This window comes from Trachemys scripta, chromosome 6, assembly GCF_013100865.1.
Source record: "Trachemys scripta elegans isolate TJP31775 chromosome 6, CAS_Tse_1.0, whole genome shotgun sequence".
Taxonomy (NCBI): Eukaryota; Metazoa; Chordata; order Testudines; family Emydidae; genus Trachemys; species Trachemys scripta.
The window spans coordinates 7,506,602-7,529,428 of record NC_048303.1 but is presented as its reverse complement, the minus strand read 5'-3'; the positions used below and the strand labels follow the sequence as shown (position 1 = coordinate 7,529,428).

Genomic DNA, 22,827 nt, shown 5'->3' with positions numbered 1-22,827 from the left:
GGAGCAGAGTAGCTGGAGCCCGGGAGGGGAAGTGCCCGGCCGGCGGCGCAGGGTCCGGAGGCACGGGGGCTGCCCGAAGCTGGTAGCGCTGGCTCGGGCAGCTTGGCTCTTAAACAGAGCCGAAGTCTGAGTCCGGGGAGGAGCAGAGCAGCTGGAGCCGGGGGAGGAGAAGTGCCCGGCTGGCGACTGGGGTCCGGAGGCACGGGGGCTGCCCGAAGCCGGTAGCGCTGGCTCAGGCAGCTTGGCTCTTAAACAGAGCCAAAGTCTGAGTCCGGGGAGGAGCAGAGCAGCCGCGGGAGAGGAAGTGCCCGTCCGGTATTTTTCCCGGACATGTTCGGCTTTTTGGCAATTCCCCCCGGACGGGGGTTTGATTGCCGAAAAGCCGGACATGTCCGGGAAAAACCGGACGTATGGTAACCCAAATAAAACACAGACTAGTAAGGCAGTCCCCTGCTCTAAAGAGCTCACAATTTAAGGATAAGACAATAGATAGATGGCTACTGCTAGGGGAATCCAAGAAAACAATATTAGTCAGCATGATAGGCAGTGGTCTCAGGACAATAGCAAGGCTGCTAGTTTTGTAGGAATAACAGAAAAGAAGTTTGGAGGAGGGATTTGGAGGATAATTAGTTTTGGAGATGTTTACAAGCTGATATACTCTCTCTCTCTCTCTCTCTCTCAAATCCTGATTAAAGTATGTTTTAAAGTTTCTTTATTTTATATACAATAGGGTTTGGTAACTTCAGCAAATCTACTTATAGTGCCTGCAGCATTTTTGGGGAGCATCTGGAGTCGAACTCTCTTTCATTTTGTCTTCTCCTCAGAAGAGCTGCATTAGGCTACCCAATTGTAACAATGAATAAGAAATGAGAACACTGCAGGGCTTGCATCAGGCACAAGAAACTGTTCAAGAGCCCCATTGTCTGGGGGCCTGCAATCCTGTTCTGACTTCGCAGCACTCTCCAAATGAGACCAAGGAATGCAGAAAACCAGTGTTCTTCCCCTAATGTCAGGCTGGGGTCCCCATTCTAGGTAAGACTCCACAAAGTTCACAGCTGGTACAATCCTTGAGTTCATTACGTTCATATGGCAACTTGTTTTACTGATACTGTCAGACTGGCTCCATGCTTTCAATAATAAAAATAAAAGAGGCAACAAAAGCAACAAAACAAAACAAAACAACAAAATTCTCCCAAACCAGTTGCCTTCAATAAATGGAAGAGACAAACAAGTTTTAAGATTGGTTGTTTAAAAAGATGCAACTTCAGGGAACTTTACTCTTTTTAAATGTGTTCCATCAAGTCTGTTACAATTCAGCTTCACAACTAGCAGTTCTTTCTAAGGCAGCAAAGGGCACATTGACTGATGGCATTCAAGTACCAGTATTTATATATGCAACGATTTTTGATGCAGCAATGATCGGTTGATGTTGTTTGAAACGGAATATTTTGCTGGAAGACAAAGTGTCCCATTACATAGATGCTGCCATAGTGCCTGATCTTGGCTTTGGAAGCAACAAATTAAAAAGGTATAGGAATCAATGACAGGTTATAATGCATCTCAATTCTGTGAGATGCAAGACAATAGCTATTCTCATACAAAAGGAATCGCTTGCAATGCTGTTATTTTGAAGTATTTTACAGAAACAATATTGAAGCATGATATGAACATTTTAAGTTACATAGGCTCAGGTACATTGTATATTAATTGCCAAAATATGTATTAATGTATCAGAAAGGCTTTTAAGTTTGAAAAGATAAGATAAGGTATATGACTTACACAATTTGACTTTTATCTATTAAACGCAATTACTGGTAATACATTGTTAGTTACCACTAAATCTCTTTACAGTACTGAAACAATACATGGCAGAGAAAAAATAATTGAGCTTACTAAAATAAATCTAAAAAAAAATACAAATGCCTCAATATTAAAGGAACACTAAAACAAAATAAAAATAAAATAAATCAGCTATGGTTAGCAGTAAAAAACAAGGGAGAAAATCTATGTTCATTTTGTTTACTTTATGCATTCAACAACACTTTGTATAGTGTAAGTTTTATGGTTTCTCCTGTAAAGTCAATCTCTTCTTTTGTCAATCTCGTCAATCCTAGCTCCCTGATTTAATAAAAAAATAATAATAATAATAACAACAAATAAAAAAAGAAGGAGGACATACTATTTAAAAGACCCTGGATTCATTTTTTCTTTCCTTTCCTCCCTACCCCCCTCAGGGAACTGATGGGCAGGATCCCCTGGGAGAATAACATGAAGGGGAAAGGAGTCCAGGAGAGCTGGCTGTATTTTAAAGAATCCTTATTGGTTGCAGGAACAAACCATCCCGATGTGTAGAAAGAATAGTAAATATGGCAGGCTACCAGCTTGGCTTAACAGTGAAATCCTTGCTGATCTTAAACACAAAAAAGAAGCTTACAAGAAGTGGAAGAATGGACAAATGACCAGGGAAGAGTATAAAAATATTGCTCAGGAATGCAGGAGCGAAATCAGGAAGGCCAAATCACACTTGGAGTTGCAGCTAGCACAGGATGTTAAGAGTAACAAGAAGGGTTTCTTCAGATATGTTAGCAACAAGAAGGTGGTCAAGGAAAGTGTGGACCCCTTACTGAATGAGGGAGGCAACCTAGTGACCGAGGATGTGGAAAAAGCTAATGTACTCAATGCTTTTTTTGACTCTTTCTTTACGAACAAGGTCAGCTCCCAGACTGCTGCACTGGGCAGCACAACATGGGTAGGAGGTGACCAGCCCTCTGTGGAGAAAGAAGTGGTTCGGGACTATTTAGAAAAACTGGACGAGCACAAGTCCATGGGGCCGAATGCGCTGTATCTGAGGGTGCTAAAGGAGTTGGCGGATGTGATTGCAGAGCCATTGGCCATTATCTTTGAAAAATCATGGCGATCGGGGGAGGTCCTGGATGACTGGAAAAAGGCTAATGTAGTGCCCATCTTTAAAAAAGGAAAGGAGGAGGATTCAGGGAACTAAAGGCCAGTCAGCCTCACCTCAGTCCCTGAAAAAGTCATAGAGCTGGTCCTCAAGGAATCAATTCTGAAGCACTTAGAGGAGAGGAAAGTGATCAGGAACAGTCAGCATGGATTCACCAAGGGCAAGTCATGCCTGACTAATCTAATTGCCTTCTATGAGGAGATAACTGGCTCTGTGGATGAGGGGAAAGCAATGACGTGTTATTCCTCGACTTTTGCAAAGCTTTTGATACCATCTCCCACAGTATTCTTGCCGCCAAGTTAAAGAAGTATGGACTGGATGAATGGACTATAAGGTTGATAGAAAGCTGGCTAGATCATCGGGCTCAACGAGTAGTGATCAATGGCTCTATGTCTAGTTGGCAGCCGATACCAAGCAAAGTTCCCCAAGGGTCAGTCCTGGGGCCAGTTTTCTTCAAAATCTTCATTAACGATCTGGAGGATGGCATGGATTGCACCCTCAGCAAGTTTGCAGATGACACTAAACTGGGAAGAATGGTAGATTCACTGCAAGGTAGGGATAGGATACAGAGGGACCTAAACAAATTAGAGGATTGGGCCAAAAGAAATCTGATGAGGTTCAACAAGGACAAGTGCAGAGTCCTGCACTTAGGAAGGAAGAATCCCATGCACTGCTACAGACTAGGGACTGAGCGGCTAGGCAGCAGTTCTGCAGAAAAGGACCTAGCAGTTACAGTGGACAAGGAGCTGAATAGAAGTCAACAGTGTGCCCTTGTTGCCAAGAAGGTTAATGACATTATGTGCTGTATAAGTAGGAGCACTGCCAGCAGATCGAGGGAAGTGATCATTCCCCTCTATTTGGCATTGGTGAGGCCTCATCTGGAGTACTGTGTCCAGTTTTGGGACCCATACTACATAGAGGATGTGGAAAAATTTTAAAGAGTCCAGCGGATGGCAACACAAAATGATTAGGGGGGCTGGAGCACATGACTTATGAGAAGAGGCTGAGGGAACTGGGATTATTTAGTTTGCAGAAGAGAAGAATGAGGGGGGATTTGATAGCTGCTTTCAGCTACCTGAAAGGGGGTTCCAAAGGGGATGGATCTAGACTGTTTTGAGTGGTACCAGATGACAGAACAATGAGTAATGGTCTCAAGTTGCAGTGGGGGCGGTTTAGGCTGGATATTAGGAAAAACTTTTTCACTACGAGGGTGGTGAAGCACTGGAATGGGTTACCTAGGGAGGTGGTGGAATCTCCTCAGAGGTTTTTAAGGTCAGGCTTGACAAACCCCTGGCTGGGATGATTTCGTTAGGGATTGGTCCTGCATTGAGCAGGGGGTTGGACTAGATGACCTCCTGAGGTCCCTTCCAACCCTAATATTCTATGATTAGAGCCTATGAACTACTACATGTATTGTTATCTTGGTTCTACAGTGCACTGATTACATTTTTCTGATGTAGAGTAGGAAAGAGTTGTTTTCATGTACTGGTGTTCATGTTTAATGCTGCATTCTGCCTAATAAAGGACTAATTTTACTTTATAGATTTGTTATAAGCACAAAATACCCTCTACAGAAAGAGCCCGATCCCACACTATCCCACAAAGTAATTACACCTCTTCCCATGTGTTGAGAGGAAAGACAAGCCCCATGGAATGGACTTGAAATGCGAGACTTGAAGGAGCTGACAGCTGTGGCCTATTAAACGAAAACCATAAAAGGCTCCTGGGATCCGCTGAATTTCCTCGTGGAAATGGAACATAGCACCGAGTACCGAAACCTACAGCTGGGTCCAGTAGTGCCTTATTTATGACTCCCATTGCCCAGGAGCTGTTTAAACAAATCCTGCTTGGGGGGGGGGGGGGGGTGACTTTGTGGTTATACAAACTATATTGCCTGGAAAAAGTTTGTGTTTAGCTTCTCCACCACAAGAGCAGACTAGAACTAGTCTTTTTGCACCAAAGTCAATGGGAGACTCAGTGGTAAGTACAAGGCTGGATACCAAGTATTTGTAGGATTGGTTCCATACAGGTATCTTTAATAAAAAGGTTCCACACTTAAAAAAAAAATACCATAAATATCAATTTATATATTTCCCCCCCCTCAAACTGATGCAGAATAAGATTTTTGAGGCCTCTTACCAGTTAGAAAGGAAACTATTAAGAAAGAATCAGAGGAGTAGCGTTGTTAGTCTGTATCCACAAAAACAATGAGGAGTAGGTGGCACCTTAAAGACTAACAGATTTATTTGGGCATAAGCTTTCATGGGTAAAAAACCCATTTCTTCAGATGCATGGAGTGAAAGTTACAGATGCAGGCATAAATATACTGACACATGAAGAGAAGGGAGTTGCCCTACAAGTGGAGAGCCGGTGTTGACAGAGCCAAGCAGAATGTACATTCAAACCCACACAGTTTTACTATCTTATGGAGTATATATTACAACACAGAGATAAGAGGAATTTCAGCCAGAATTTATCATGGATAAGTACTGCCCTCTGCTGCATTGCTTAGGATTTTGCAGTGGAAAAACTAAATTAAGTCCCCAGTGTAAGGATTTTCATGTGAATCTGAGTTGCAGAACAGGGCCTTTATTTTCTGCAGCCCTTCATGCATACTGTATCGGAAAATGTTTTACAGGTTCACAATACAAACAGCAAATGGACACAAAACAAGAAGCAAATACAAAGGAGAATAAATGTTTTGGTACAAAGATATTTTGTTAAAGCTTCATGCTAGCTTTCAAACATTAATTTAAATCTGATAAAAATGAAATGAACACAAACTGGGGCCCATCCAGGAAATAAGTAAAACAGAGCATTAGATCAGAGATTCATTCCATATCAAAATTCATACTCTGCATTAATGCTTAAGTGCATCATTTAACAAAATCAGAGTTTATACATTGGCTCAGTTTTCTTTCCAGCCATTTAATGTTGTTTTCTGTTGATTGCTGTGTTTTAATTTAACAAAGGTTTTAATTTAACAACAGTGATACCAGTTTCACCTTTAGAAGTAACAACAAATGATAATGTAATTATGAGAGAGGGGCTTTGGGTAAATGTCAAATTCCAGATGGTGGGTATTTATTGAATGTAAGGAAGTTAAACCAAGATCTTTAAACAGCGATTTTCAACCAGTCGGTGGACCCCTGGGAATCTGCAGACTATGTCTAAGGTTTCCAAAGGGGTCCATGCCTCTATTCAAAATTTTTTAAGGGGTCTGCAAATGAAAAAAAAAGGTTGAAAACCATTGTCTTACAACACTCTTCCAGACACAAGTAATTTGGAAACTCTTCAGACTTGTTAAACTTAATGTAGATACCAGATTATCATAAATGGTGTGTGACTAACTCAAGTTACCTAAAGTTCAGTCAAGACCATGGACCTACATTTTATTTGCCATAAATTGAAATGTGTACAGACATCGTAACTGGTTTGGTCCCCAAATCCTTTTACTACACCAGCCTGTTTGAGGTCTAATAAAATAACATAGTATGTATGTGTTTCTGCTAATTATGTTTTTATACTCATAATAAAATATTATCAAGTGGACTTAGAGAGTCAGGCTGGAAAAATGTTATGTAATTAGGGAAATTATAAATTAAATGCTGGAAGCCTCACATTCTTCAGTAAACAAACCTGACGTACTGGAACTCTAGCTAAATCTCTGCAATTCAAGAACTGTGTTTGACCAGATTCAGGGCGACAACTAAGAAATAAAACAATATATTTATTCATATCACACACGTTCCAACTTCACAAAACCTTGACAACTATGAAAATGGGGTGCTAATTGTGACCGGCTATGGTTAAGGTTGCATGACACTTCCCATAGTAATGTCACTTCCAACTGTTTGCAGCTTTAGAAAATTATTACCTTTCAGGCTCAAAATCTCAATGCTAGGCTTACGTCCAAGGAACATTTTATTGGGGGGGAGGGGAGAGAGACAGAATAAGAAAATGTTCCTCTGTTTGAATGTATGACAAAAAATACTCTTTCCTCATAATAAAATAGTTCAACTTTATAGAAGTAACAATTGAAGGTAGAAAGCAGATATTTGGCTTGGAGATAGTCCTAACTGAATTGAATGTCTTTAAGCCTTTCAGAAAATTAGCTTTGTTTTTCTGGAGTTATGAGCCTTTGAAAATCATTCTGTGAAATGCAGAACGTTTTGCATGGGTAACTCCTAAGTTCATAAAGGAGGCAGCTAAGAAGGTCATACTCTGTTAGCTGGAAAACTAAGTTACAGCTGCATGTTCCACTCCTGTCCCTATAAAAATACCCTCTCCAAGGAAGTGTGCACAGGTTTGGGAGTCTAGTGGTCTAAAGTTCTGTTCCCATCTCCCCAGCTGATTGGCTTTTATTCTCTGCCCTTATTTATTGACGCCTCATACACTTTGGAAAGTAATACATACTATCCATCTTTTACAGAGAGTAACTGAAGCGAAGCTAATGTTTTCAGAATTTGCCTCTTTATTTTGGGTCCCCAATGTTAGACTAAGTACCTAAATATTCAGAGATGCTGAGTTTCTGGATCTCAGATTGACTTCAACTGTTATATAATTAACAATGCAAAGACGCTGCATCAGGAATAGGGAGCCTTTCTGTTAAGTGTTATACAGAGAACATGTCTAAGGGTGTATTGGCTCTTTAAAGACTGCTCAAATCAAGGTCCAGTACACTCCTGTTACTGTTAAAGCCCACATCAAATGCATTCCGGGACATGCAAATTCTAGGGTGCTTAGGCTGAGAGCAAAAGCTTCTTGGAAAGGGGTTAGGACAGGGGTGGGCAAACTTTTTGGTCCGAGGGCCACATCGGGGTTGCGAAAAGGTATGGAGGGCCAGGTAGGGAAGGCTATGCCTCCCTAAACAGCCTGCCCCCTATCCGCCCCCTCCCACTTTCCACCCCCTGACTGCCCCCCTCAGAACCCCTGGCCCATCCAACCCCCACTCCCTGTCCCCTGACCGCCCCTTCCCGGAACCCCCTACCCCTAACTGCCCCCTGAAACTCCACCCCTTATCCACCGCCACCCGCCCCTTTTGGAATGTGGCCCTGCGAACATGGGCAGAGGACTCAGGAGGAGCTGGGGCAGCCACGCAGCCAGAGAGAAGTGGTGTTTTCCCCTTCAAAGCGCCGCTTCTCTCCGGCTGGCTGCGCGGCTACCCCGTGCTACTCCTGAGTCCTCCGGCCATGTTCCCCGCGTTCCCCCGACCCCTGCCTGCTCTCCTGCCCCCACAGTGTAGCCCCTCCCCCCTGTGGGGGGTGCGCCGGTGCTGAGCTGCCCGAGTGCCCGGCCCTGGGCCCCTGTTGTTGAGGGCCCAGGGCACCCTGTGTTCACTGGTAAATCTGCCCCTGAGCCGCGCTGCCTGGCCAGAGCCAGCCATGCTGCTGACACAGTGAGCTGAGGCTGCGGGGAAAGGGGGACAGCAGGGGAGGGGCCAGGGACAGCCAGAAAGCTCAGGGGCCAGGCAGGATGGCCCCGCGGGTGGGATGCGGCCTGCGGGCCGTTGTTTGCCCACCTCTGGGTTAGGACCATAAGTAACCTTCTCAGAATAGGGAGAGAACATGAAGTGAAGTGACTCCAGCTGAGAGGAAACCATGGAGGGAGCCTATAGGAAAAAAAAAAAAAAAAAAAAAAAACTTGTGGAATAGCCTAAGAGGAGGGCAAGAACTCTGGGAAGGAATGTGTGTGTTTAGTAAAGAACTGCCTGTGAACCCCTGCACCATGAAAGTTTAGCAATGCACCAAGGGCTGAAGGTTTGTGGACTTCAGTTCTGTTGGACTCTTGTTTACCTCAAAAAGGGAAGAGGTAACGTTTTGCCAGAGGGCTAAACTACCCTACCAGGAAGAGTGTAATTGAGACAACGACCATGCTTAACTACAGAGAGATAAACCACTACAACTATATTATATGGTCACTGCCTCTAAGACCTTACAAGCTACAGTAATTAAGACAGATGCAACCAGTTTCACAAACAATAGGGTACAGAAGGGTAGATAGGAAGAATGAGTTTTAAAAGGATAGCTCCATATTTACAAAGGCTTGCTAGTGCACCATTTGACGAGTCCAATTCAATTGTAAACATTTTGCCTATTGTTTTTAAAACATTTGCCCATTTCCGTTTCTCTAAAACTTCTACCATTGCCTATTTCCTTTTTTAAAAAAAGTTTTGCTTATGAAAGTTTCCAGAATCTCTCTCTCTCAATTTCAACGTACAGGTTTTTTTAAACATGTATTTCAGATCATTTTTGTATCTTTGCGTGGATGATTATAACTACATGAGTTAGAAACATCGAGAAAAAATATTAAGGATTCTAGACATGTATTTAAGATTCTAGGAATTGACAGGATGACACATGGAACCACTTTTAAACCAAACAGTAGTAGAACCACAGGAACGAGCAGGGATACCTTGGTGTAATAATCAAGATTGTTGAATCTCAATACAACTAGTACTAAAAAACATGTTTAAATTTGTACTGTATTTTGGAATGCAGTTGAGTGTATAATAGCTGCCAAATCTGTCTGCAAAAAAAGTCTTTTTACAACAGGCACACAATTAATAGATCCTGAAATTGCTTTGAGATTGTGTGAAAGAGCCTATGAAAAATTAAACAATTTTATAAAGAACAATTAGGATTTTTGGAGCTAGCATTACTTTCTAATTAGTAATTACCCATTAATTTTATCATTGTTTTTCTAACATCTCAGCTAAAACTTGAAAGTTGTCAGTGTCAAATTTCCTGATTTGAGGACAAAATTAATTAGAGGCAGTTACAATAAGCAACTCAATTTCATTTTAATCTGCTGAGTGTTGCTTTCCAGCAATGCACATTTTAGTCAACCAATTTTGTAACCAACAAAACTTGTAGCAGTCCTTAATTGGCACAAAACAGGAATTTCAATATTATTGTTGTGTTTGTACATTAGCCTGTAAAGAAAAAAATAATTCATTTCCATGCCACTTTTATTTATGAATTTGTTTTCCCTTCAGAATTCAAACAATTCTATTACAATGAAACACACAAGACTTAGAATAGGCACAGCAGTATACAATGAGAAGCTGAGAAAAAATGTATTGTGTATAAGAATACTGGTATTTAACTGCAATTAATAGACTCCCATTATATACATCTCTAAAAAGGGCCCTCCACTGACATCAGTACCCAACATACACTGTGAAATAAGTATTTAATATTGTGCATGATAAAGTCTGCTCCCTACTTGCTACTTCAGTAATACGTTCAATCTCGAGCTATAAATTACTAACAAGTCAACTTTAGATCATCTGATGTAGTCTTAATATTAAAAAAAAGGGCAGTATAATCCAAAACTATAATTTGTTGGATGTTACAGTGTCCATAAAGTAAAATTCAACAACACATTACGCCAAGATATATTTGCAAAGTAATAATATATCAGTATTTGATGATTTAAAAAAGAAAAATTACCTGTTTTTGTTAGCAAGAGATTATCCAGATGCCTGTCTCCAACTCCAAGGATATAGGTAATAACACAATAACCAGCTGCAATGACAAGTAAATTATAAACAATCAAAAATATTCCATATCCTGGATATCGTGTGTTCCATACTGTTCAGAGTAGTAGGTTTGTCATTAGCGTAATTCTTGAAAAATGGATAAACTGGGGAATCAAGAACACAGTGAGGAATAAAGAGCAACTTTTGAAATAAAATGAAATGCATAGAGAAACGTAGTATTCTTATGTATTAATGAAATCCTAAAATCTAATACTGTATGGTGGGAGGGATAGCTCAGTGGTTTGAGCATTGGCCTGCTAAACCCAGGGTTGTGAGTTCAATCCTTGAGGGGGTCACTTGGGGATCTGGGGCAAAATCCATACTTGGTCCTGCTAGTGAAGGCAGGGGGCTGGACTCGATGACCTTTCAAGGTCCCTTCCAGTTCTAGGAGATGGGATATCTCCATTAATTTTAATTTTTTTTTTAAATGTACATTTACAAGGCTACATATGCTTAAAATCTGAAAGTCACCTTATTTCTTCTAACATTAGATCAGTATGGGATGATTTAATACACCATGAAAGTGAAATTAAAACAAATATTTTAAAGTCCTGCATATAGTATCGCTTACACAATTCTATTTGCCAGCGTTATACTGCTTTCACACTTAGCTCCTGTAATCTAATGGTGACAGTGAAGTTACAACTAAGTCATCAATGAGTCCCTAATGCCAACAATGCTCACAATATTAACATTAGAAATGGTGGAAAAAAATTCACTGGAATAATTTTTCTGACAAAAAAAACCCAAGTTGGAAGAGCGTCTAGCTTGTGAGTAATAACACCTGAGGTTTCAAGAGGGAGACCAGCGCAGCAGCCTTTCAAAACTTTCTGTAATCTGCATGCAACAATATCGTGGGTGAGAAATACTATTTGTAACCAATTTCTTTAGTGAAACTAGCTTAGTTTGCATGTTTGGTTTCATTTGCTTAGTAATCTGCTTTGTTCTGTTTGCTACCCCTCTTACCAGTTAAAATCTGCCTTTTGTAGTTAATAACATTTGTTTTGTTTATAATATAACCCAGTTTCTGTCATTTCTAACTGGGGGGAGGGCTAGAAGTTGTGCATACCTTCTTCCACATTGAGGGAGGAGGCAGATTTCATAATATACCTTTGGGTCTGCATTCCAAAGGAGGTGGACACCTGAGTGCTGAAGCAAGTCCCTTAAACTGAGTCTTCCCAGAGCTGATCTGCAGCTGGGTGTGGCCCTGCCTGTGTGCCTGTTAAAGGAGGCTTTAATAGCCTGGCTCAGCAAGATAGGTTAAAGGGGGCCCATGCTGGCAGAACAGGTAGACTCAGTGGTATCTCAGCACATCAGGTGACTTCCTAAGGGGCATAAACCCATCACACTGGCCTCATGTTATTAGGCAGGAAAATAGATTTCCCAAACATATCTTGCAATCATGTAAGTGTTCACTGGTTATCCAATATTTATCAGTATCACTGTGCTACTATATTACTTAAATGATTAATTCCTCTCATTTCAGGTACTTGAAAAATGTGAAAAGTTAAAAATATCAATCACTGTTTTTTTAATAAATTCTACCTACAATGCATTTGAACATTATTAAGTCTACAGGTCCAATAGTGGCACACTACTGTCCTTTGTGCCAATAGTAGCACATCTAATCAGCAAGTAAACATTTGTAATAACTTACCACAGCTTTTAACATAAGTGTCCATCACCTCTGCACTTATCCCATTAGGACCAGTCTCACTTGGTGCATGTTTTCTGAAGAAATTCTGGAAGGACATCAAAACACTTACTTGCCCCATGAAGTTTTGAACTAACTTCAGGGCAGATAAAAAAGTTAACAGTTTATGTCCTTGGTAAATCTATTACCATACTCTGTGAAGAGACACTTCTGGTATCAATCTTGCGACTTATAAGAATGTCAAGGTTGAATTCAATAATGTGTTATGTTCAAAGTTGTCAGATAACGTTAAACAAAAAAATGTAACAAGTTATGTTTTCATGCTACGGTTTAGATCTTTGTTCGCATTTTCTTATTCACCAAAGCAGAAACAGATTTAAAATCACTATCACAAACTGAAGTGCTCTTCCTTTAAAATAACCCATAAAATTAAATTTGCATTGCAGAGTTATTGCGTAATTACCATGAGCATCAAAAATGCTTCCATAGTAAATATATTTTTCTGCTAGACTAGAAAAAGCTAAACAGCACTAGCAATTCAAATTAATCTAAAAGTTGAGTAACATCTTAGGATAATGTGATGAACATTAGACAAACTATGCACTAATACTTTATGTCCCTTACTTCTACTCAAAATAAACAAGTCTAGTAATTTTACAGAAATAGTCACAAGGTTTAAAGTTGAAATTTGGAATGGAATTAAGCCTTTATCGAGATAGTCCATAACTGCCTTCTGGAGGAAACTGGTTTTGATTTTGCCAAGTTAGGAACATTTGAAAATCATGTACTGAGCTTGAGCAGTGGAGTTTTTTCAGGAAGTAATCACCTAAAGAAAAGCCATTCAAGGATGTCAAGTATCAGAAGGGTAGCCGTGTTAGTCTGGATCTCTAAAAAGTAACAAAGAGTAACATGCATCTGACGAAGTGGGTATTCACCCATGAAAGCTTACGCTCCAATACATCTGTCAGTCTATAAGGTGCCACAGGACTCTTTGTTACCATTCAAGGCTGTGCAGCAAAGTTATCAGTTAACTGGCTAGTACCCTATCTTACTGAAAATGGTCAGGATACAGAAGAGAAGGGCCCTTGTCGATATTGTAAGGTATAAAAGTGCAGGCTTTTGAAGTGCTGTACAGGAGAAAGTCCTGCTCTGGTATGCCTTGGGAATTGAGTATGTAGTGTAGAATCCCAGGATATTAGACAGAAAATGTGGGTGAGGTGATATATTTTATTGGACCAACTTCTGGTGGTGAGACAAGCTTTTAAGCCACACAGAGCTCTTCTTCAGATAAACGTACTCAGTATCACATCTAAAATGCAAGGTGGAACAAATTATTCAGCATAAATAGTTAGCACATATTCTAATCTAAAGGACCATTCAAGGTAGAGTGGCCTGTGACCTCTGCAATCCCAAGACAAAAAGAGGGGGTTAGCAGGTTATAGATTGTTGTAATAAGCCAGGGGTCAGCAACCTTTCAGAAGTGGTGTGCCGAGTCTTCATTTATTCACTCTAATTTAAGGTTTCGCGTGCCAGTCATATATTTTAACGTTTTTAGGTCTTTTCTATAAGTCTATAATATATAACTAAACTATTGTTGTATGTAAAGTAAATAAGGTTTTTAAAATGTTTAAGAAGCTTCATTTAAAATGCAGCACCCCCTGGACCGGTTGCCAGGACCCGAGCAGCGTGAGTGCCACTGAAAATCAGCTCGGGTGCCGCCTTCGGCATGCGTGCCATAGATTGCCTACCACTGTAATAAGCCATAAATCCCATGTCTGTGTTCAGTCCATGATTTTTAATGTTTAGCAGAGTTATGAATTTAAGCTCCCAGGCTTATCTTTTGAAAGCGTTGTGCAGGTTTCCTTTGAGGACAAGGACAGATGGGTCAGACAAAGTAATTGTTTTATGAAAAGTGTTCACCCACAGGTCATATGGTGTTTTTGTCTTTTATCATTTTCCTGTGAGAGTTCATTCAGGAATGCAGTGAGGGAGGAGAAGTGGAGTTGAGCAGGGTGCTCGTGGGACGGGGAGGAGGAGCAAAGGTGAGCTGGGATGGGGAGCGGTTCCTCTTCGCGCCCCCCCCCCCCCCTTACTTGCTGCAGCCCCAGCTCACCTCTGCCTCCACTTCCTACCACGAGCACGCCGCTCAGCTCCGCTTCTCCTCCCTCCCAGGCTTGCCGTACAAAACAGCTGATTGGCGCGGCAAGCTGGGGGAGGGGGGTAGAGCGCGGAGCTGCGGTGTGCTCGTGGGAGGAGGCGGAGTGGAGGTGAGCTGGGGGGGGCGGGGAGGGCTGCAGCAAGTAACGGGGGGGAGGGGGAGCGCAGAGGAACCGCTCCAGCTCATATCCACCTCCTCCCCCGAGCGTGCCGCTGCCACTCCGCTTCACCCCTCCCCCGTTCTAGGCTTGCCGGGCCAAACAGCTGATTGGCGTGGCAAGCCAGTAAAAGCGGTTCCTCTCCCTATCCCGATATAACACAGTCTCACCTATAACACAGTGAGATTTTTTGGCTCCCAAGGACCGCGTTATATCGGGGTAGAGGTGTACCACGTATGGATTCCAGTGTGAGGTAGTAGGTGACAACTAAGGATGTACAGTTAGAGAGGGTATTATTTCTGTATTGAAGCAGGTTCTCAGAGTATTTGGGGGGTGCATTCCATGATGCAATCTACTTCTCTGGTGAAGTATGTTTGGTTGGTGGTTTTGAGCATGTTAAGGTGTATAACCTGGACTTTCTCATGGAGCATATTCTGTAATATCTGAGTGTCTGTCGATAACAGATTTCTTAGTGTGTTTGGGTAGTTACTGGATCTATGAAGGTAGGTGTGCTGATGAGTGGGTTTCTTGTACATGGTTATCCATAGGGTTCCATTGTTGAAGCTGATTGTGGTGTCCAGGAAGTTGATGCTAGTGTGGGAGTTTTCAGTAACAAAAAGCACTGGTATGTATCTCAACTGACTGTTCTAAAGTTTTTCCTACTATGAACTCCTATAACAGACCTACAACTAGAAAACAAAGCAGTGCAGAACAAGACCAATAACTATCAGTTACTAGTTGAGTCTTATCCTGAATTCTTCAACAATATTAATTTTACAGTCATTAAATATCCATGCTGCATACTCATGCAAAAGATCTGCACTATGAAGACACTGTTCCCAAATGAATGAAAAAAGAAGAGACACCAGATCATATACCTGTATACTTTCTTCAGTAGCAAGAACTTCAGCAACTGGGACTGACTGAATAAACTGCATGAAACCTGTGAAAAGAAAGCAGTATCTTCAGTAGTTGAAGGTGTAAAATAAGGAGAACACAACTTTGGTGAAGAAATAAAGCTATGCACCTTTTACTCCACTGCAGTCAGCAAGCAAGGTTTTGCCAGTAAACATAGCCTGCAGTAAATTTTAAATATACTTGTCACAACAACACAACTGCTTGACCCAGGCTGGAAAGATACCTGGCTTGTGAAGGAATCAACCGAAGACCATATCTAGAGTGAGGAATTACTATTTGTAACCAATTTCTTTAGTGAATCAAATTTAGTGCTTTATTTTATTTGCTTGGTAATCTGCTTGGTTCTGTTTGTTACCTCTACCACTTAAAATTCACCTTTTATAATCTAAAACTCAGTTGATGTAATTTGTAACTGGGGGACAAGAGGTTGTGTAGATCTTCCTCCACATTAAGGGAGGGGGCGAATTTCATAAAACCTTTGGTGCCCACTCCTTTAAGGGCGACAAACCCAGAATGCTGGGGCAAGCCCCTAAGGCTGAATCTTTCCAGAGCGGATCTCTGTCTCTCTCTGTGCAGCTGGGTGTGGCCCTGCCTGTGTGCTTGGCTGGAAGAGGCTTGTGAGCTTAGCCCAGCAAGACCAGGTAAAGGGGACCCAGGCTGGCAGAATAGGCTGATTCAGTGGCATCCAAGCACATCTGGTGGCATTCAGAGGGGGGCAAAGTGTCACACCCTGTTAAGAAGGTAGCCATTATACTAATTTTATGCATGGAGAAGCATATAGAAATTTTACATGACTTGCCCAAGGCTAGGCAGCAAGCTAGCAACAAAGTTGGAGCTATAACTTGAGTCTCTTGATTCCCAGACCTTGCTTCTTGTTATGAATAAAAATAGACCCTACTATAGAAGACTGCACAAATAGTCATCATATTTACTTTACTCAATCTGTTTTAAGGATAGAACAAAATTGTATGAAAACAGTAGATTCTAGTGGATTTCAATACAAATGGATCATGAGATATTTTAAAGACTTCAATGGTACAAATATAGGAGAAAGAGGAGGTTACTTACTTTAACTGCAGGTTCTTCAAGATGTGTGGTGCCTGTCTGAAATCCAAACATGGGTGCACATGCACCAGAGCCAAAACTGTTCAGTAGTGTTTGTTGACCCGCACTTGCGTCATCTGCATGTCTGCTACAAAAGGCTGTGCAGGTCAACACCGCTTCAGTACCCCTCTTATCTGAAAGCAAAGGAGTCTGCAGAAGCGGGCACGAAGGGCAGTGGTGTAATCCAGATAGTGACCACACATCTCAAAGAACCTCTGTTTACAGTAAGTAACCTCCTCCTCCTCTTCTTCTTCAAGTGATAGTCCCTATATGGATTCCAGACATGGGAGAGTGGCGAGCAGTGCTCAGCGTGAAAGTGGGTGCGTGGAGTCACGTGAAGTCACAGTCTGGAGGATGGCTTGGCTGACAGCCGCAACTATCACCACTGCCGAGGCGATGGCGTAGCAAGTGGTGAAGGTGCTAGTGCGCCACATCGAGATGATGGCCACTAAGATGATCATCTTCATGGAGAGGTGGGCGAGGGAGCAGATCAGGAGGGGATCAAAGGGCTGTTTAGTGAGGGCAGAAAGGATGATGTACATATTCCAAGAGGGGTTTCCAGCGGAAAGGCATTGAGCAAGCATTTAAGGAAGCAAACGATGGCCAGGTGAGTGAAGATGGAGGAACAGTCCATGGGGGGTTGATGGAAGGTGAATCGGAGGACAAACGGAGAGGTGGAGGTCGGTGAACCAGTATTGGCAAGGTCAAAAGGGAGCGATCAGGATGACCATAGTTCGATCCCGTCGTACCTTGCACAGGACTTGCGGGAGCAGAGGGAAGGGTGGAAAGGTGTGCGGACTTCAGAGGTCCAAGGCAGGAGGAGGACGTCACCCCACAAGCCAATTCCAAGGGTCCCTCTGGAGCAGAAAAGGGCAAATCTGCAGTTCTCCGAGGTCCCAATATGGGGTGCCCCACCGGCATAAGATGGAGTGAAGCATGGGATCATAGATCTCCCACTTGTGATTCGTGTGGAAGGACCTGCTGAAAGTGTCTGCCAGGAAGGTGCATGGTGTGCAGTGTGATCCCATGCTTGATGCATCAGTTCCAGAGATGGACAGTTCTGCAAAGAGAGAGGGCAACCTGGCATCACCTTGTTTGTTGATATACACAACTGCCATCATGTAGTCGGAGAGCAGCTGAAGGTGCCGGGACCATATGAGAGGGAGGAACGCCTGACAGGCCAGGTAGGCAGTGCAGAGTTCCAAGATGTTGATGTGCATCCTCACCTCTCTGGGTAGTGTGACTATCCAGATGGACGCCCCACCCTTTGAGGGAGGCATCTGTGGTAAGAGTGGTGTGGGGAATGGGAGGGGCAAACAGGATGTGGACCAAAACTGTGCACAGGTTGGTCCACCACATGAAGGAGGACAGGATAAGGTGGAGAAGCAGGAGTGGCTTGTCTAAATGGTCCATCTGAGGTCTGTAGATCAACCAGAGACAGAGTTGAAGGCAGCACATAAGGAGGCGGGCATTGGATGTTACAGAGGTGCAGGTCGCCATGTGGCCCAAGAGGGAAAGGCAATTATGGAGTCACATGCCTGGATTGCAGTGTAGCTGCATGATGAGAGAGGTGAGGGTAGCAGGAGGAAAGTACGTCCCACAATAGAGTTCAAGTGCACCCCAGTAAAAGTGATAGCTTGGGTAGGGATGAGGACTGACTTTTCCTCGTTGATACAGATACCCAGGTGAGTGAAGAGATCACAAAGGGCATGGAAAGGAGGCATGTGTGCAACATCGAAACGAGGAGCCAATTGTCCAGGCAGGGAAACACAGAGTGGCAGAGGTGGCATACGTGGGCGGTGATGTCAGTGAAAATCTTTTTGAACACATGTGGAGTGGTGGCAATATCAACGGCGAGGACCCGGAACTGATAATGGGAGTGCCCTACAGTGAAATGGAGAAATTTCTGATGAGCCAGGTGGGTGTCAATGTGAAAATAAGCATCCTTCGTATTGAGAGCCATGAACCAGAAGCCTCAGGGGAGGGATGGAATAATGGAGGGGGAGCGTGACCATCCGGAATCAGAACTTAAGGTGAGCATGTTGAGCAACTGGAAGTCCAGATTGGGCCATTGGCCACCCCCTTCTTGGGAATAAGGAAATGGGGGAATAGAACCCTCAGCCCTGATAATGGCAGGAAATATGCTCTATGGTGCCCTTCCGGAGCAGGGCATCTGCTTCCTCTTGTAGGGGCACAGGAGACAGGCATGTGCCAAACTGACTGTGCTGGTTGTATGATGGTCAAGTGGATAGGGAGGGCAGTGTGGGAGGGTCCAGGGGGAAGAAGGATATCCAAGAGTTGGTTTTGCGGGTCCTGGACTTCCTCCACCATAAGGTTGAGAGTCTCCGCCATGGGCTAACGCAGGTTGTGGTACTGGTGATGGTCATCCGGAGGGGAGAGAGAAGGTGGAATTAGTGCCTTGCCCGAGTACGATGAGGCTCCAATGGGAACCGGCACTACCAATTGCACGATGACCTCTTCCTCCTGTTCATCATACCCAGAGGGGACATGGTGCAAGCAGGGGACGGCCAGTAATATGGCAGCAGTGATACCCCACAATCCACGTGGGGTCCCATGGAGGCCAGTAGGGCCAAGCATAGAGTTTGCCACGCATCAGCAGGCCCTGGGGCAATGGAACCACGGCTCAGTGCAAGGGTCATAGGCGTATGGCTAGGGTGGGTAGTGCCTGCGATCCGGGCTGTGAGAACACGCAGGGGAGAAGGGGTCTGGCGTGGAAAACCATTCAGACTCAGAGGATGGATCTGGTAGAGGTGGAGCTGATGGTGCGTGGGTGGAAGAGGAGCGCCACTCCAGAAGGAGTAGGAGAGGTTCATCTGCCGGAGAAGTAAGCTGTGAAGTTTCCACGGATAAGGAACTGGCATATGAGAGAATGAACTTGGCTGTGGGCATCAGCAGTTCCAGGTGGCCTGGAGTGTGGGAGCCAGGCATGCCAGTCCGAAACGGTCCAGCGGCATAGATGGTGCCGGCGGTGAAGATGGCGGCAGACTGGGAGTCAGGGTGGGAAGCAGCACCTACGGCTTGCATAGGTGTTTCGTTTTATACTCTGTCTGGGACTTCTTGGGAGCCGCAGCAGCCAGCTCGGCGTGGTACTTCTCACCTGACTGGGCACAGCTCAGGGAGGCAACGCTGTGCTTAGAAGCAGTCCCCATCGGGGAGGCGCCCTGATGTCCACGTCTGGGTTTCTAATGCTCACAGTAGGGCTTCAGCGGATGCAGCAGTACTGAGGGTTCCAATACACGGGAGGAAGCCAGAGGGTCACTCACCAGTAGCGAAGGGTACCATTTCGGTGGATCCATCAGTTCCGGATCCAACTGCACATCTGGGTAAATAGCTTCCTCCATGAGAAATGTGAGGAGGCAAAGTCCCCTACCCTACCGAGTCCGAGCTGGGAATGAGCGGCAGATGGAACAGCAGATGATGACATGGACTTCGCCGAGACAGTAGACACTACTGGTGCTCAATGCCCATGGAGAAGGAATGCAGGCACGAAGCAAGGTTCTTCAAGATAGCTTGTCGGGGCATAATACCAAGGGTATGGGTAAAGGAGGGACTCTCTCCCCTCCACGAGAAGAAGTCCGATAGGGGAGCCTAACTAAAACTGTACAAGAACTACTATATACAATGAGAACATGCTAACAATTATATACAGGTGAGAATAAACAGATAAGAGTTCTCTTAGCAGAGCTAAGAGCAGCGAGGAACAGGGGTTCCGACTCTGGCCATGCGGTGGTAAGAAGGAACTGGAACGGCATTGACCCAGACGTCGATAGCTTATAGCTCTTGCACATGGCACACATGCACACCCATGTCTGGAATCCATATGGGGACCATCACTCAAAGAAGAACTTACTAGTTTTCATCCTAAATTTAGTTGTAAGGTCTCCTATTATGGAGATGTAACTAGTTCTACTAAGCATAACACAGTACATTTACTATTACTCAATGAAGTCTCAACACTTGTCAAAATAAGTTATTGAAGTGCAATTCATAATGTAACATCTTTACTTTTTGTGGGTCCCAGCCCAAGCCCGAAGGACTACACTGCGGTTTTTAGCCCCACAGTCTGAGCCCCGCGAGCCCAAGTGAGCTGATCTGGGCCAGCTTCAGTCATGCCACCATTTTTTTTTTTATTGCTGTGTAGAAGTATCCTCAAAGATCAGAGCGGGAATAGAGGTGCAGCTAGCTCTGAAACAATGACAACCTGTATTTCACAATTTGTCCTAGGTTTTCATTGCAGTAGGTGAGGCAAAACAAGCGCTTGACAATAAAGCTGGAAAAGGGAAATAGAAGGTAAAGAATAAACACTAACCTGCTTTTAAGCAAGTTGCCCACGTTTGTTTTAAAGAAATCTTACAACCTGAAGTCAGCTGTACCCTCCTGTGACACTAACAAGAAGCTTGGGTTGGATAATATCTGCATCCAGGTAAGTGAAACTGAGGAAGACAAATACCTGATTTTCGGTGTTTTTTAAAAAAGAAATAACCTTACCATGCTTTGTACTAGTAGCCAGCACCTTATATGGTGTCAGCTTCAAATCCAGATTCTCCTTACGTAACAGCTGGAAGGAAAACACAAACATGAGTGGAACAGTTAAAAATAATCAAACGTTTTTAAAAAGAGGCTAGGTTGTGAAGTGGTTTAATACATTAACTTATTCCTTTTTGAGGAAATTTAGTTCAGACCTGTCATAAGTGAAAGTCTTTTTGCTCATATCTTCTTAGTCCATAGAGGACATTAAAACAATATTTGTAAGAATGGGAATTCTTTGGAATGTAACAGCTACAATAAAAGAGTACTGAATTAAGCTGCATTAATATCTTGTGTTTTCTGGGGTTTAACTAAGAGCAATTTCCTCAGCTTGTATAAACAATAAAACAGATGTTTAATAGTGAGATTAAGAAACACTTGTTTAATGCTCATCACCTTGTCCATGAGTGAAATAATTTGAAGAATAAGTTGATCTTGACGTAAATCATCACCATGTTTAAATATTACAGGATATTTGCCTCCATCTTCTGTCTTGAAGAATAACTGGGCAGGCATTAGGGCACTCTGGAAAAGGAAATTTGCCATGAACCAGTACACTAGAACAAATCGAATACTCAACTTTGCTGAAACAAATTTAAGTTGGGAATCCTTCTCTACATGTGAGTAAACTGATTTGTAATAGTTTCTCTCATTTGCTTTTTAGCCTTCTAGCCTAATACACCCATAGTATCTAACACTAGGTACTAAATTAAATTTTCAATAAAAATCAGAGGAGACTATCTTGTTAGAAACTAAACCATAAACTAGCAGACTTGCCACTTCCTCACCCAAATATTTGAATGCAGGTAGACATCTGCAAAATGGTGGTTTTTGCAATAGGCTCTGAAGACTGCTCCAATAGGGATCATTTGGAACTCAAATATTATGTTCCATAGTTTATGACTCTGCATCAAGAACGTACTGCCCCCACTTACCAGAAGTTTGACCATAGGACTTCCAGGTTTTATGCAATTTCTAGATTCCATTCATCCACAGAGGATATAGCACTCCATGGGAAATCTGAGAGAAGTAGTAAGACAAATCGAACGGACCCTGGTAGATTTTTTTTTTTAAATCATTCTATCCTCTAATTCGGGGTAAATGCAGAAATTAAGTTTGTTCACATCTGATCTAAACTTCGAAGCACAATACAAAGGGAGCAAAACATTTTAAACTGACCAGAAGAGAAAAAAAAAAAAAAAAAAACAGGAAGACTCAATAACTACATTATACATGTCAAAGAAATGCTAGGGATAGGGCATTTTCAAACCAATTAACTGCTTTCTCAATTAATTTAGCAAAAGTACCAATTTTAAATGGTCTTTTAAAAGAACTAATTTAATTCTGTTTGCAGTTTCACCCCTCATAAAATGAGCTGCAGATCAATTATCTACATGAATAAATTTATCTACTGTAATTCATCAAGCCTCTCAAATAAAAATGAAATAAAAATCAGGTACACAATGGAGATTTTTAATTAATCAATTTTACTACAGCTGTTTGCAGTAAGTGCTCTGAGGCTGTGGTTTTCACATCATCTACTGCTACCGTACTTTTTCTCTTAAAAATATAGTTCCTTATTCTTCTACACAAGGACTTAATGAGGTTGTAGAAAAAAGCTATGACTGAGGCCAAAAGATGCTACGTAGACTCAAAAGCACAGAGGCCCCATCCTTCCTCAAGAAATTTTTTTCTAGTTCTGCAGAGCTTGCTAGTTACTGACTAGTCTACAACCTCTTTCTTGGGGGAGGAGATTGAGAAGATGGTGGCCACTCAATTCTAA

General features: G+C 42.8%; 1 protein-coding gene across 2 annotated transcripts in view; it reads right to left on the bottom strand.

Annotated features, from left to right (window-relative positions):
• Positions 1–22,827, bottom strand: part of PIK3C3 (phosphatidylinositol 3-kinase catalytic subunit type 3) — a 139,032-nt gene that overhangs the window by 51,272 nt on the left and 64,933 nt on the right. For both annotated transcript variants that reach the window (XM_034773560.1, XM_034773561.1), the window contains 5 exons: positions 21,441–21,569; positions 21,006–21,075; positions 15,353–15,417; positions 12,163–12,247; positions 10,417–10,491 (listed from right to left, as the gene is read on the bottom strand). In XM_034773560.1, the coding sequence (XP_034629451.1) occupies positions 10,417–10,491; positions 12,163–12,247; positions 15,353–15,417; positions 21,006–21,075; positions 21,441–21,569 (424 nt within the window). The remainder of the gene's footprint in view (positions 1–10,416; positions 10,492–12,162; positions 12,248–15,352; positions 15,418–21,005; positions 21,076–21,440; positions 21,570–22,827) is intronic.